General features: G+C 47.7%; 2 protein-coding genes across 2 annotated transcripts; both read left to right on the top strand.

Annotated features, from left to right (window-relative positions):
- Window positions 1–976: 976 nt before the first annotated feature.
- Window positions 977–4,680, top strand: PADG_05256 (uncharacterized protein; the record flags this gene model as incomplete). Its single annotated transcript, XM_010762358.1, has 7 exons — window positions 977–1,588; window positions 1,643–1,755; window positions 1,824–3,299; window positions 3,373–3,456; window positions 3,528–3,724; window positions 3,812–4,394; window positions 4,470–4,680. 7 exons carry the CDS (start codon window positions 977–979, stop codon window positions 4,678–4,680), a joined length of 3,276 nt encoding a protein of 1,091 aa, XP_010760660.1.
- Window positions 4,681–7,488: 2,808 nt separating this feature from the next.
- Window positions 7,489–16,197, top strand: PADG_11901 (uncharacterized protein; the record flags this gene model as incomplete). The annotated part of the gene is made up of 3 exons (XM_010762822.1): window positions 7,489–12,282; window positions 12,332–13,942; window positions 14,080–16,197. The coding sequence occupies 3 exons, from the start codon at window positions 7,489–7,491 to the stop codon at window positions 16,195–16,197; spliced, it is 8,523 nt and encodes a 2,840-aa protein (XP_010761124.1).
- Between the last annotated feature and the right edge of the window lie 97 nt (window positions 16,198–16,294).

The following is a 16,294-nucleotide window of genomic DNA, read 5'->3' as shown; positions in this document are numbered from 1 at the left end:
TCCGCACAATACAAGGGCTGTGTTTGTCACTTGTCACTTTCCTGTCACTCCGACTCCAACCTCTTCCGCCGCTATTACTCTTTAAGCTTTAATCGTCTTCCCCATCCAGTCTCCCCCTTTGACTGTTGTAAATACCTTGTCTACAGAACTCATCTGTATCTGCCATTGCTGTTCTTGAATACTTTATGTGATAATCAGGCTCACAGGCTCAGGAACATCAGCTGGCTCATTCGCCTTGTTTTCACTGCGTATTCACTGGTCATCTTGTCCTGCCTCGACTTGTCGCCCTACCAATTCCCACCATTTCGTCGGGTACCCACAGCTAACCTCCATTTGTTCTCTTTCCTGCTCTGCGACAAATATCCAATATCTTCCACCTGGCGTCTGTCTCTGCATGTCGGGTTGTTTATCCTTCTGCCCCATCCGTTTGTCGGCTACACCGTTCCGTGGGAAGAAGCGGGAAGCTTCGCTTGCGGCGTTTCTTTGGTTGACTTCCCGAGCCCTGACCAAGGAACCGAAGTGCTTATTATAAATCTTTCGTCCGGCACCCGCGCCCGCTCTTCATTATTTTGCTGTCAGACAGACTGTCATAGGTAAAAGAGACAACATCTCCTTTATCCCCCCGACCACTTTACCCCTCCCGTTTGCATTCGTTGTGTATATGCGTAGAGACTGATTATCTTGTATCTATCTAGTAGTAGATTAACATATATCGGCGTATGCCTGTACGGTATATGTACTTTTACCGTTCTTAGCATCTTAAGGCCTCTGACAGCGTCAATTTGATTCTCAAGGCCCCTTCCGCTGAATAATTATTTTTATTATTTTTATATTTATTTTTTCATTTTATGAACGGGCTCTGTGATTCAACATGCTATCACCTTGCTGCAATTTGCGTTTTTGATGCTGGTTCCTTGCCCTCAAAGTTGATCTACATCAGGTTGTGGATGGCCTAGAATTTGGCGGATAAACTGCAATGGAGATAGCAATAGAAGACAAGTCCAGATCTCAGGTTTCTCCTTCTGGCCAACGCTTGCCTCCTCCTCGAGGCTATTATGAAAATGGATGGCGCTGTTCCAATAATACCTATGAAGCTTCCAACCCCGACCCTCATGGCGCTCTTCCACGTGGACCACCGATGTATAATGCCTCCACACGGGGGAACCCTCACAGTCCTCCCGAAATGCCCTATGGACGACCTGGTGGTATACCTGCGTCATCTTCGAGTCATCCAGAAACCCATCCGCCGCCACCTCCCAGCTACCAGTCCATGAATGGCTCACACGAACAACCACCGCCCATCCCACAACAACAGCAACCTCAACCACTACCGAAGCAACCTGGACATGCTAATTTCCAACCGCGTATGCGATTTCCCTCACATGGCCGTCATCCAAAAGGTGAGACCCCTGCATTAGCAATGTTTTCTCACTCGGATCCAATGCAATCAATACCGGCCTCACAACCTTATACCCACGGCGCAGCTATACCTCCTCCTCCTGGGGTGTATGATACAAATAACTACTTCCTTAGCCAAGGTGCAATGCCTCTATCTAACCGCCAACGGCGGACAACGCGAGCTCAGCAGGTAAATTCTTACTAACTACAGTTTGTACACCTTCTGTCGTCTAACTATGTCCAGGCTTGCGACCAATGCCGCTCCCGAAAAGCAAAATGCGATGAAGGTCGTCCGTCCTGCAGCCACTGCAAAGAAAATAATGTTCCGTGTGTTTATAAGGATGTACCCCCTCAGAAGTAAGTTTTGAATACCTTAAATTATCCTGATTTTTGAAATAAACCTGAGCTGAGCTTGGTTACAAAAGGCAAGAAAGATCGACACAAACCATCCTTGAACGAATAGACCGACAGGGAAAAGACACGAGAGAAGAACTAATGACAAAGTTGAATGAAATGACCACTCTTCTGTTCGAGGTCAAGTCACAAATGGATACCATGACTGGTGCTGTTCCTCCGAGGGGACTGACAGATTTGACGTCTAGCCTCAGCAAGATAGAAGAAAGTGCGAACTTGATGGCAGCAAATCCTAGACCACCACCAGGGGTCCTTTGCCCCAATGAGCATTCATTCGATGCTTCCATGCATCGCCCCCTCCACGTCATACACCGGGATGAAATTCGACTCCAAGACACTCCGAAAATTGAAAATCCTGATACTGATACTCGGGAATTGTCCATACCAATAGAACACACGACTGCGGCTCACAAGCTACTTTTATGGCCATCTATTCAGAAGCTATTCCCGGAGAGGATAGATGAAGATTATGTGATGCACCTGGAAGAAAACAGGGGTCCCCTCAGGTTATATGGCCAAGGTGAAGGTGACATACTTGCGGACGTACCAGGTACATCACCAAACTCCTTAGAATATGATAGTTCTATTGCAACCACATGTTCAGGAGACATATGGGGTTCTGGTTTTGGATTTCCCTCTGGGTCTGAACACGCGAGATACTCCATGCAGCCTCACCCCGGTGGGTTAACACCAATTGGTAAGCTGGATCTTGATAGAGACGTCATTCGGACGTATTATCATAGCTACCTGGAGAATATGCACGCTCTCCATCCGTTCCTTGACGCCACGGCATTGAATTACATTATTTTCAATTTCATACAACAGTACAGTCCGCACAAGCCTTCCTTCTCATCCTTCGTTCCTCAACTACCACAAACTCCTCTCAAGCAATCGACTGCGTTTACGAGAGGGAAAAGAAAGAGGCCTGCCGAAAGGACATTTGAAGTAAACGCTGATGCAGATGTGGAAACGACCGCCGCTTTGAGCCCCGTCATTCATAAGTCATTGGACAACGCAATTGTGCTTCTAGTAATTGCACTGGGATCGATATGCTCTGTGAAAACAGATGTTCCCGGACCAGTGGTTGTAGGACAAACGCATCCTAGTTCATTTTATCAAGCTGTCATTCCACCCTCGCCAATCCTAGCAGACTCTGGTACGGCAATGGGATTCCATCCATCAAAGGATGAGCTATATCCAACTTCAGCAGGACATAACCAGAGAGTATCTGGAACTGGCCATGGGATCGATGGTCAGAACTTAACGGACCAGGATGGTCCCATTCTGAGAAATATGGATGTCATCCCTGGCCTAGCGTACTTTGCTTTAGCTTCGGATATTTTGGGCAATGTAGTGGGTGGTGGTGGTCTGAAACATACACAAGCGTGCCTTCTTGCGGCCTTATACACGGGCCAACTCGCGCGTCCATTTTCTAGTCATGCCTGGATATGCGAAGCTTCAAGGGCTTGTCAGATTCTCCTGAGACCGTAAGCAAGTTCGCCTCTACTTCCGCACAACTATGTTGTGCATTGATTCAGTTGCTGACTTCTTTCGAATTAGCCGGACATTTGACCGCATCCCAAAAGGAACCCGCCAGAAAGATCTTATCAACTTTGCCTTCTGGACTTGCCTACAGCTTGAAAGGTAAACCATCTCGTAGTTCTTTTGAGTTCTTTTCTTTTATTAATTAGTTGAACTTATGTCTCTATATGTAGTGATATTCTCGCCGAACTAGATCTTCCTGCAAGCGGTATAAGTCGGTTTGAAGATCAGCTCTATTCCCAAGATGGCCTTTTTCTAAGCACGAGTGAACGACAGATGCCAGACCCATTTATCATGATTTATTACGTTGCGCAGATTCACTTGAGAAAGGTCTTGAATCGGGTTCATACTGAGCTGTACAAGACTGATAGTATGTACCTATTTTTGTCTTGCCTGACAAATTCCTAAATCCTCTTAAAAATTTTCCGCATTATCCGAATCTAACGAGCTCTTGCAGAACTTGACTCCCCAGGCCGAAAAGCCTCTTGGTCAACAAAAATCCAAGAAGCGTTAAGCTACAATCTTGAATCATGGAGAACAGGACTCCCAGACAACATGAGATGGGAAGAATCCGACTCACCCTCCGACAACATCATCATCGCCCGCATGCGCGCCAAATACTATGGAGCCCGCTACATCATTCATCGCCCGTTACTCCACCACGCCTTGCACCCATCCAACTTCTCTTCAGATGCAGTAGTTAACACAGCCGTGGCATTCCAAAATTCCTCAAATATGTCTACTTCTCATGCGCGAATCTCGCCGCCATCGATCATGGTCAACCCGGGGCAACTTTCGACAAATAATCCGGCGGAAATGTATGCGAACGATATGGGTCCACCCAATAGACCGGTGACCCTGGCACCTAATCAGCCACAGCGGGTGCAGCACATGCCTCCCCAGGTGTCGATTAACTCGCTTGATCCAAAAATCCGCAAGGCGTGTCAGGCGTGTATTGATGCAGCGATTCAGAGCACCGTTGCTTTTGATGGGGTTAAAGGGAGGCCGGTTGTCACTAATATATTTGGAACAGCGCATGCGTAAGTTTGTTTTTTAAGTGGCCTCTTTGAATATGATTTATTCTTCTTTATTCTGACCACGTTATAACGAAACAGGCAATTTGGAAACATGCTAGTTTTATCAGCAACGTACATGTCGCCGCTATCGCAACTCGTAGATCGAGATACTCTGAAAAGGCTTCTGGATCGCACGATCAAATTCCTATCACAAAGCCGGCATATCTCACCCAGTCTGAAAAGGGATGCTGATATCTTGACGTTGATTCGTCTAAAGATATTTGAGAGTACATCCTCTGGGGGGGTATAACGGGTCGTAATTGTATGGTGCCGCTGACAATAACACTCCCTCTCCCTCCTCATCTTAGTTGTATTTGTCTTTTTCTCTTTTCATATTTATTATACATACTTTTCTTTTTTCATATATAATTAGTATCTAGTTTATATCCTTCTTTTCCCCGTTTTTTGTGCCATCAGTTTACTTTGGCTTGGGCGGCAAGTTTGTGATTGTAGTTTCTTATCGGGGGGTTTTGGTATGGGTGGTGTTCATGTTATATTAGCAATTTTTCTTTTTGATTTTCGAACCGCTTCCGAATGTTCAAAAAGAATATTTTGGAGGAAAGCGATGTATATGGTACTTTTTGATAACTTTGTTTTCTCTTTCTTCCTTTTGACGGTATACCCATGTTTCATACCTTTCTTCTGGTTTCATTTTATCTCAATGGTGATTTATTTACTAGGTGGGTTTTTAAGACGTATTGGTTTAGAGAGTTTTGGATGGAATGTGTTAGTTAACCGAGGCAACTGGGAGCTTGGGACTTCACTTCATTGTATGAGTGCGCTCCACATCCAATCGCACAATTGTGTAGTTTTGAGTATTACGACGAGATTCTTTCTGGACTCATTTAGTGGTTGCCGTTTGATATTGACGGTTCTCCACTGGCCTGCACTGTTACTGGCCTGCATTTAGGTCATGGAGGTGGTTGGGGGGATTACGGAATTATGAGCATAAACCGCCCCTAATATGAGGCTTGCCAAAGAGTTCTCCCTCTTCACACGAAGCTCCTGTTAGCTCAACAAGCCTCTAGCACATTGTTCTTCATCGGAATTAAGATGCACATGCCTGGAACTTCTCAGCAACCGTTCCTCAGACATGATTGCTGTGCTAGAGAAGAATGAAAGCGGTGAAGCGCCCTTGGAAATTAGGCCACATTCTGTTCGCTTTCCTGCCTAGTCTCGTGTCCATCTCCATTATATCTGTGGTAAAGCAGTTGTGGTGCCTTTACCACTCTGGACAAATTTTCAAGTTATCAATTGCTTTAAAATGTCATCTCGCCGTTGGCAATCTCGTGAAGGTATCAATAATCCACCAGATATCCTGAGATAGTTCAATTTACCACTGACAACCACACTTCCAAAATAAATAATATTTACCGCTGATGTAGTAGGAGGACTCTTCAAAAAAGAAAAAAAGAGGGTCTAGCAGAGCTCTCACTCCCCCCCTCTACATTCTCTCCCAGTACACCACTAGGGGCCAAGAGCTCTCTTCCCACCACCCACTAGCGTTCAAAATCCTCAAATATCTTGTTGCCATCGGGTTCATCCTCTCCCTCAATGGCTTGATCAACCTCTATACCCTCAACCACGGCACATCCGACACGTTCAACCGGAACCAAGAAATCGCCGTCATGACGGCGGTAGCGACGGCATGTGGCAGCGGGTTGCCGTCTGTGCTGGACATCCAGCCGTTCAAATACTACCCGGGAGTTCTTGCCTAAGATGATTGAGCAGAATCACGGGATGGTTGTCACTGTGGCGTCACAAGCGGGGTGTATTGTCAGGGAAAACGTGGTTGATTATTCAGCGACGAAGAGTGCTGCAGTGACGTTTCATAAAGGATTGAACGACGGAGTTGGTGACGAGGTATCAGGCGCCAAAGGTGCGGACGGTGCTTGTTACGCAGGGATTTGTGAGGACGTATCTGTCCAGGGATTTGAATGTGGATAATACGTTTTTCAATCCACTGTTGGAGACGAAGACAGTGGCGGAGATGTTCGTTGCACCAGGCGTTGACGGGGGGGCATGTCATGGTACCCGGGTCGACGGGTTTTTTTGCGAGAAATTTGCGAGTTTTCCCGTATTGGTTTTCAGAATCGGTTGAGAGATAATGTCAGAAAATTGATGAGGCCTCCAAGTATGAGATAAGGAATGCGATTGTGGATGATTGTGAGCAATGCAGTCTATGGCGCTGTTTTAATTCAATTCAATTCAATTTTTTTTAGGCTCTTCATTTTCTTCTTTTGTATGTTAGTTCTAGGGAATGGATGTTCTGACGGTCAATTTGTAGAAATATTCATAGGCCTTGTTTCTTTTCCTCATTTTTTGTTGTCCATAATGTTGGGTCGAGAGGATGTAATGGAAATTATACATTAGGGCGCATGTTAGAAATAATACACTCTTCATAGAAACGTGGAGGATAACTAAGGGACCAACCAAAGAGGGTATCCAACGATGTTTATATATTCCTATTTTTTTTTTTTTTAATTCCAGATGTTATCTTATCTCCACCCATACCTACAGCAAGGTACAACTATTCATGGATGAATTAATATGCAGCAAATATGCAGCCATACGTAAAATAATACTGCCTCTCCCGGAGCAAGGCTGTCGGCGGTGTGTCAGCTGAGAAAAGAGCCGCCAGCCAAGAACAGCGTCTTGGGGCTCAAAACTGTCGATTTGAAAACTTCATTTTACCAACATCCTTCATCGTGCGTTGGTATATCTATTCTACCTACAGTTATTGGTAATAATACAGGAAATCCGGTTTGATGAATCTCTCAACCCGGTCATTTTTGTTTTCTTCTACCGTGGTTAGCTCTCCCTCCCAGATCGATCTTAGGTTTACCAGCCGAATCGTCAACTGTCAAACAGCCAACCAACAACCAACAAACCTAGTTAACCGCCCTAGATTCTTCAGCAAAGTAAACAAAACAAGCAACGAATTCTACGATCTCTATTCACTACCATACCTAAAGGGCATTCAGTCAACGTTCATCGCCTGTAACCCCTTCTACTATAACGCTCATGTTGATATGATATCTGTTACTACCCTCTCATAATGCTGTTCAACCTGCTCAAAAAGGCAAACGAACGCCCTGCTTCCTCCAGCTCGTCCAAGTCCCGCCGTCGCAAAGATGAGCATGGCCACCGCTCCTCAACTTCAGGCACGGGGCGCAAGTCTACTCCCTCTACTTCTTCCCGAGGTGACGGTCGTGGAATAGCAGATGATGACTACGTCCCTGCTTCCTCAAATTACTCCTCTAGTAGACATGACCGCGATGATGTGGGTAGGTCGACTGTTTCTAGCTATGCGACGGCAGACTCAAAAGCGAGTTTCGAGGAGGATTATGATCGGTCAATACCGGGTTCGCGCAGGGAGGAGAGGCCCGCAAATAGGAATGATGAAATTGATTCCCGCGATGACGAGAGGGGTCTGGATGGCCGTAGGATTCGGTATGAGCGCTCAAGGAGTGGCGATCGAGATGAGAAGAGGTATCAGCTGGAGAAGGAGAGGGAAAGAGAAGAGAAACCACGCCGTCGAGCTAAGTCTCAGGTGATTATTAACAATCCCTCTGAATACTCTCGCAGTCGGGCTGGGCCAATGTCATCCGGAGATCAAGGAATTATGGGGGAAATCTCTCAGCCTGGATTCTCGCAGTTTCCTATACAATACGACAATACTTCCCTGGGCGCAATGCCAGAACCTGGGCCCTCACTAGATTCTCACCAAATACCTGTTTCACACCCTTCTCAATTTCCCCATCAACAAATTTCTCTTTGTCCTTCTCCGTCTCCAGGCCAAGCGGCGGAGTATTATGGAGATCAAGGGCAATCAGTAGCATCACAGCCTGGTGTTAGGCCCAACCCCCCTTCACTTATCGTGGGAGCGGAGCCGCATTTGATGGCTGCTTCATCAACGCCAAATCCCCCAACTGAACCATCTTCGATGGGACAAGCGGGCCAAGCAGCAGACTATTACGGTGGTGCTTCACCAACAATTCATCAACAACATAATGACGGTTACGGAGAATCAGTCCACTATTCACAAGAGCTGTCGCCCAAACCCTCCAAGCCTTCAAAACCCTCAATTCCTGCTGCGGCAGCAGTGGCAGGAGTAGCAACTTATGGTATTGGGTCGATGCTAGGAGGCTCCAATGAACACACTGCAATGACTTCATCGTCATGTCCCAATTATCACCCACCGCCTCCGCATCAGCCCCAGCATCAGCCCCAGCAGCCATATTATCCTCCAACAAATGGTTCACGCCCCCCAAAACCAAACAAGCACAATTCTATGCCTGCAGTGGGTGCTGCCATGCCAGGGGCTGTTGCAGGATACGCCGCTGCGACAAGCCACACACCAACTTTCCCGCGGCCCAACACTTTCTCTGGTGTCGCACACCATCACCAAGGCCAATCTGTCCAACTAGGACCGCCAGGTCAACCAGGCTCGCTGGCTTACCATCAACGCCATCACGGACCATTCAGACGGTTTGTCAATTTTTGGAAGGATCCAGAGGCTGTAGCCCAGTTCGAAGAATATTCAGAATATATCGGTGTTTGCAAGTTCTGTTTTGAACCAGGTACTTCTCCAAGGGATGCACCTCGGAAGCATGTACCCAGACGTCGTCGATCTTCCGATGAGCACCTGGATAGTCGGGTTAGGGTGGACAAGCTGAGTCGATACCCATCTTCATCTGGAGACGAGAGCCGTCGCAAGAAATCTAACAAAAAATCTTGGCTTGCCGCTGGTCTTGCTGGTTACGTTGCAAAATCTCTCCTTGAAGGAAAAGATGGATTTGATGGTTCATACAGTGCTCGTTCCGGACAGCCTGCTAGGGATGCTATGAGCACCAGTACCACGTCTTTGGGGAAGAAGAGCCGTACGTCTAGGGGAACTACGAAACACTTAAATCGAACTAGTTCCCCGATGGGAATTGTTAGTCATGGATACGGTAGAGATGATAGAAGCCGTTATAGTGGTTCGGGTGGAAAATATTCGAATGGAGACGATAGTTATCATCGTCGACGTCGATCACGGTCGCGTTCCCGCTCCCGCTCCCAATCAAAATCTCGAGAGAGGAGCTCTTCCGGCTTGAAAGCAGCAACCGTGGCTGCTGGGGCTCTTGGAGCCGCATCTGTATTAACATCCGGGTCGCGTAGAAGCCGTGGCAGATCTCCAAAAAATTTGAGCCGCGGTCAATATTCGTCGTCGAACGGATCCACCATTGATATTTCTCGCAGCTATGGAAAGCCAGGCCTCTCGGGGTTGACATCCTTCTTTACCGCGCCATCTGAAAAGCGGCCAAAAGCTCCAAAGGTACCTATAGTTAATGAGGAGGTGAAGAAGAAGGAAAAGGCGAGAAAAGGAATTTTTAGCCTTTCTTCTTCTTTTTCCGCGGGTTCGTCTGCGTCTTCATTTACGTCCTCATCCGATGATGCTGACCTGGCTTTTGGGACTGGGTTTATCGGAGCTCCACATTCGGAGAAAGAGAAATCCCGACCGGAACGCAATGAAGATCATAAAGTTGATGATGCAGCTCTACTAGGACTAGGAGCTACCGCTGTTCGCTTGGCAGCTTCTGCTTCCTATATCAACTACGGCAAGGGTAGGCAAGATGGTTCTTCCAGCCACAGTTCTCGAAGCCCATATTCGATCTACAGACATGATTCCCGGCCTCCTGTCGTCTCGGGTCCGGCCGAGGAGGATGGCTGGGTGTCTGCATCTGATGATTCTTCCCCATCAAGCGTAGATTCCGCACTGGCTTACGGTGGCCCGTCGACATCTTTCTCCTCCTCGGACTCAGGCACTTCTAAATGGGGCTGGAGGTGGGGTAATAAGAAAAAGAGCCTAAAGACTACGAAGTATCAAGACCATAGGTACCCTGACACGCGACAGCATGCTCAGCCGCCTCCTGTAGCCGGATATTCATTCCCACCACAACCACTCAGCACTGTGGGCAGCCTCCTGTCTATGCAGAATGTCTATCCAATACCAACGCAGGATCCATCCCAGTATGATGTCACGAACAAAAGTTCTTATTCTTCTTCTCAACCCTACGTCCAACCGCAAGCCTCTCTGCTAATTGGCCAAGCATCCGGACCCGCGCACATTCAACATCCCCAGCCAGTAGTACCTGTCTCTCAGGCTCTATATACAACACAAGCAGAACTAGCGCAATCCTACGATGCTCCAAGTGGTCCACCATTTCTCCCAAGATCCTCAGGCGAGTCTGATAATTGCTGTGTCACTGAGTTGCAATCTGGGGTTGGATGCGGGATCGCTCCATTAGTGGATAAAGCAGAGAGGAGTAGGTACTATCGTGACAGTAACCAACGTTCTAATTCTTCTCCCAATGCGAGGGAGAGTGAGCTGCGGAGAAGAGACTCATCTCCTGTGATTTCCCACACTCGTGATGAAAGTCCTAGACCAAAGCAGAACAGGCGCTACACTACCTCGCAAGTCCAGTTCGATCTTACGAAGGAGCAGGAGGACAAAGAGCGTCGGCAGTTGCGTGATGAGGAGGAGCGGGAGACGAGGCGAACGGAAAGGGAGTTTCGTTCACATGTGGAGGAGGAAAGGAGGGAGAGGAAGAAGGAGAAGGATGGCCGAGGTGCTGACTGGGAGTGTGAAACTGAGCGCCAGTATGAGCCTCTGGATAGGAAGACTTTTGACATAGATACTGGTGGTGGGCGTAGGGATGTGTCTACTGGGTCTTCCTGGATCACTCCCGTTGCAACTGCTGCAGGCGCAGCTTCGATTGCGTCCTTGATCAGTGAATTGGAAGAAAGGAAACGACGAGAGGAACGGCGCCAGCAGAGGAGAAAGGAGAGACGAGGATATGTCGACGAGAGAGAGCCTGGAGCTGAGGAACGGGAAGAAGAAAAGCGAGACCATGATTCATCTGCTGGACCGACAGGGAAGGATAGAGTTACTGAGACTGAATTGGAATTTGACATTAAAGATATCCCCGCAACGAAAATTCGCCTTGCGAGAAAAGCTGCTGGTCGCGTTGCGGCGTCACCTGTTCATGATAACTATGCAGACTATTTCGTTCCCGCAGAGGTACTCTCGGGTGGAGATGAGACTTCTATCCACTCCCACTCAGATGCGGGATCACCGGGCTCTTCAAGTCCTAATATCATTCTCATTGAGCCGAGGAGCGTTAGACTCGAGAGAGAAATGGCTGCGATGTTGGCGGAGGAGGTAAGGCCACTGGGAGTTCTCCCATGGCCCGTTCCACGTCTTAACTTGATACATCCTACTCCGCCCCATAGTACTGAAGGGTCTGTGATTGGAGAGGAACACCCACCCCCACCGCCTGTCCCGCCGAAGGTGACTGTGGATGTGGAACGGGACATATCGCCATCGCGAAAGAGTGATTCTGGCATTGATATTGATGAGATCGGTCGTGTCCGTGAAGTTAAAGGTGAAGTTGAAGTTGCGGAGACGAAGTCTGAGCAGAAGCCTGAGCCTGAGCCGACGCCGGTCACGGAATCGCACAAGGTAGAAGAACCTTTGGGTAAAGTTGCCCACCTACTCGAAGAGCCAAGAACACCACAACCTGTCATTGCTGAGGTTGAAGATGCCGACATAGACGAAGAGATACCCCTTCACAAACATATTCCTGGTGCGTTCGGAAATGACTTTGAATTCGCTGCCACGCTTGCTGCTGGAGCTGCCCTCGCTGGGTTCAATTCTGCTGTTGTCACTGAGGATCCTACGTATCATCAACGCGACTCACCGCCTGGTTCTGAGGGGGAGGGTGTTTTTACCTCGCCGGTTGCGGAGGCTATTTTTCGAGGTCGTGGAAGCCCCCCTGGTGTCCAGTATACCGTCGAGGACGTATGGGTATGTCGAAGACGAGGAGCTGGGGCCTTCTTATGGGCAATTCGCTCAGGAGTCTGTTAGGGTTAGTTACCATTCAAGAGCAGAGAATTTTGGTGTTGATGTGCGTGAGTCTCTTAAGTCAGCTGACGACGCGAGTATTCATGGTTTGACTCCAATAGCTGAAGATGATAAGGCTGAAAAAAATGTGGAAAAAATGGTGATGTTGTTGGAAAAGGAAAAGCGGGAAATAAGCATAGTGGTTAAGCGGGAGAGTCGGAACCGAGAAGAAACATGGGAATCAATCTCAGAACCTGAACCGCCCAAGAAAGAACAGGAACCTGAGAAGCGAGAAATCCTCACTGGGAAAGTTCAAGGGCTTGCGGAAAGTCCTGTTGTTGATAAACCTGTGTGGCCTGCAGATGCTTTGATAGATGACCATGGGTTCTATGATGCCGAGGAGGGATCGCCGCGCCAATTCGAATCCGATGCCAACAGTAAAAAAGAGGACAGGGAGGCTGTTCTTGCTGCGGCTGATGAGGATCAGGAGAGATCTTCAAAGAAGGATGACCAAACCATTGAACCTCGCAAGCCCACCATTGCTTCTACCCCTTTTGGGCCCCAGGAAGAGGAGTTTGACTCTCAAGAAACCAAAAACCCATTAAGAACTGATAAAGATGATTATACCGCAGACCAGCGACCCTCAATACCAGGAAACTTCTTTGAAGAGCCTAAGGTGTCTAAAAAGACGAAGAAAAAGGCAAAGAAAGCCGCTAGGGATGCGTTGATGTACAATAACAATTATTTTGAACCCGAAGTTAAATCAGAATCTCCACCCACCGGTGTAGATCCCGACCCTGAACTCGAATTCGAGACTGCCAAAGCCAGCAATAAGAAATTGAAGCGGAATTCGAAGGGCAAGAGTAAAAAGTTCGATTTGGATGAGGGTGACAAATCTGCTGCTAGTATTGATGATAATTTCTCCACCTTTCCCGCGCGTGCTATCGAAGAAAATGGCAAAAATGATAAAGATGAGGCTGACAACGGTACCGAATCAGTTGCTGCATCGGTTAGCGTAGACGCCGATGAAGACGCTGAGTCTATGAAATATTCCAAATCCAAGTTGTCAAAGTCATCATCGAAATCAAAACGTCGATCGAAGCGACATAATGAGCCTTTCAATGAAAATGCTCCTGCGTCTGCACCTGTTGTGCTCCCCCCTGCTAGACTGGTCGATGACTCGAAGCCAGAACGGAGGAAGGGAATGGATGGTAGTAAAAGGAGCAGCAGTAGTGGTGGCAGTTTCTTTGGTTTCTTTGGGGCTTCTAAGTCTCGGGATTCTCTAGCTGAAGAGGAGTTGAGGGCATCGGCGAGGGATGAACTGTCTGAGACTGGGGTTGAGGATTTGGAGGAGGCAAGTGTTTCATCTAGTAAGAGGCGGAGAAAGAAGAGATCGTCGAAGGGGCGGCGTGAATGTGATGAGCTTGAGGGTGATGATGACGATATAGGAGTTGGTGGGAGTCATGTAGATGGTGTGGAGAAGGAAGTTTTGGATTCTGCGCATATTGATAAGATTGGTGAAGTAGGGGAGATGGAATCACCGTACCAACGTAGGCGAAAGGATCGAAGACATCGATATGAGGAGATTGTTGAGTCCGGGAGGAGCGTAGATGGGCAAAGGAATGTATGTTAATTTGCTGTCTTTCCTTTTTGTGTATGATCTTTGGTTCTTGCTTCCTGTTGGATATTATTGTGGAGTTTTATTTCTGAAACCATTACTTTTATATATATGCTGATACCCGTTATTTCTTTTTATTATAGGACTCTCCCTCTATAAGATCTGACGGACATGATCATGAGGACGGTGATGCAAATAAGGATTACACGGAAGATCAGTCTTTTTTAGGCACGCGCCCCGAAATGCCATCTACCCATGACGGTGCTTCGGGGCTGCTCGATTCCACCCTTCAAAAACATATAGGAGGGAATGAGTCTGGGAATCCCACACCTGCCACTACCCCGCGTTCTCAGTCGCGGAGTCGCCCTGTATCCTCATCGCCTTCTTCAAATAAAAAGGCTCTTAGTATACAAGTGGACCCACGATCGACTTCCCATATTGTGGCTTCGCCGACCGCTGTGCCTATACATTTCCGGCGCCCGAAGCCATCTTCCGGTGTTAAGAAATCTGCAGCTTCAGCTAGCCCCGGCACACTAGCTGACTTGGCGGACTCTCCGACTTCAAAACTTGGCGGCGGTAGCAAACGACCCAGGTCAACTGAATTCAAAACTTCCAGGGAGTTCAGGCCTTTGTGGTTGGTGGAACAGCACGGCTTGCGAAAGCTGGATAGAGGCCCAGATGAGCCATACCCTGCACTTCCTTCTAGTAAAACAACTTCGCGGACGTCCTCTGTCGAGGTTTTGAAAGGCTATGGTCTTGAACAAGGGTTTACGCCGGGTGTCCCGTATGAAACACAGTCATTTGCCGAACGGTCACCCCGAATAAGACCTCTCTCGTTACAACTAGACAACGACAATGCTCTACATGATGCTTATGTGCTAGAAGCTCAGCTGGCGACCCCCACTGCAGCAAGTTTCTGTTCAGCAGCCCATAAAAAAGAGAAACCGAAGCCTGAGTTCCACTCCCCGTCGGAACTTCTTCTCGATCCATTTTGGAGTCAAACACAATTGCCAGCTTCCCCGACACAAAACCTGTTACCTTCTCCTGAAATAACTGCTACAGGTGAATCGGTTATTGCAGCTACGGATTGGGACTTGGATTTGGAAAATTTACTATCACTACGGCGCTCGTTGACGGCTTCTTCTCAGTTGGGTGAGACCCTACCTCCGTTGCCAGAGAGTCGTCCCCCCACGTCTCATTCAGAAACTGGATATAAATTGCTTACGGGATATGCTGATATGGATAATTCCTTTCCTCCATTGCCGGAGAGTCGTCCATCCACTTCTCATACCCAAGTTGGATCTCAGTTAACTGAAGGACTGAGCGCAGGTGTGGTTATTGGTCTTGGTGCTGATGTGGCCGCAAATCTTGTCAGTCCATCGTCGAGTAAAACTAGAGGACGAAAAGGGGATATAGTAGCTGAAGGCCCACATCATGCTACCGGTAATATTGAAGTGATGATTGCAACACGCAAGGTAAGTATTCAGCCGACCAGGGAGGTGGAACCAACGTCAACATCTGAAATTGCAAGAGAACGCCTGCATGAAGTAACCGATCTAGCTGATCTAGATCAAGGAAACAGGAATCAGCCTATGGATTCTTCAGCTGTAGAATATCTATCTTCTTCACTTAGTGAAACCACCGTTGAAGTATCAGAAGATTCTGTTCCCAGAACTCTAGCTGCTGAGGAAGAGCATCAACTGCAGTTAGAAGCATCAACGGTATCAGTTCCTGGTGTCCCAATATCCGATGCAGTACCATATAAACCACTTCCCCGGCCTGCAGACTCTATTTTACCGGACGAGTCCGTTCCTTCAAAGTCATCGAAGACTAGAGGAGATGATATCCAACTGACGTCATCAATGAATTCAAAAATGGCGAAGGACAATATGATAGATGCTTTCGAAAACACAGAAATATTGCCTTCAGGAGAAAATATATCTAAAGTCAAACATCGATCTGTTTATTCGGAAATTGAGGATGACAAGTGTGACGCTTCACTCATGTCTGAGATCAAACCGTCACAGGAAAACCAGGACCTAGTAGCCGTTGAAAATTCACTAAGGACCGACCTTTTGGAACCACTGGAGCGACAACCAACGGGAGGACTTCTTATCCCCGAGGAATTATCCGGTCAAGTCACAGCTAATTCTACAGACCCCGAGTTGGAATTCTCCAACCCGAAAAAGAAGGGTAGAAAAGGAAAAGGTAAACAAAAGAAGAAGGCGAGCAAGGTTGTTTCTCAAAGAAACCAAGGGTGAATCTCTCACGGAACCGAACCAACCTCCTTGTGAAGAAGAACCGTCAAGCGATAGGTTACGTCTCCTATCGGACAAGGCTGGAGATCCAACTGAGGAA

The sequence above is a fragment of the Paracoccidioides brasiliensis genome, assembly GCF_000150735.1.
Source record: "Paracoccidioides brasiliensis Pb18 unplaced genomic scaffold supercont2.6, whole genome shotgun sequence".
In the NCBI taxonomy this organism is placed as follows: Eukaryota; Fungi; Ascomycota; class Eurotiomycetes; order Onygenales; family Ajellomycetaceae; genus Paracoccidioides; species Paracoccidioides brasiliensis.
The sequence above is the reverse complement of the archived record's forward strand: the minus strand, read 5'-3'. Positions and strand labels throughout refer to the sequence as shown.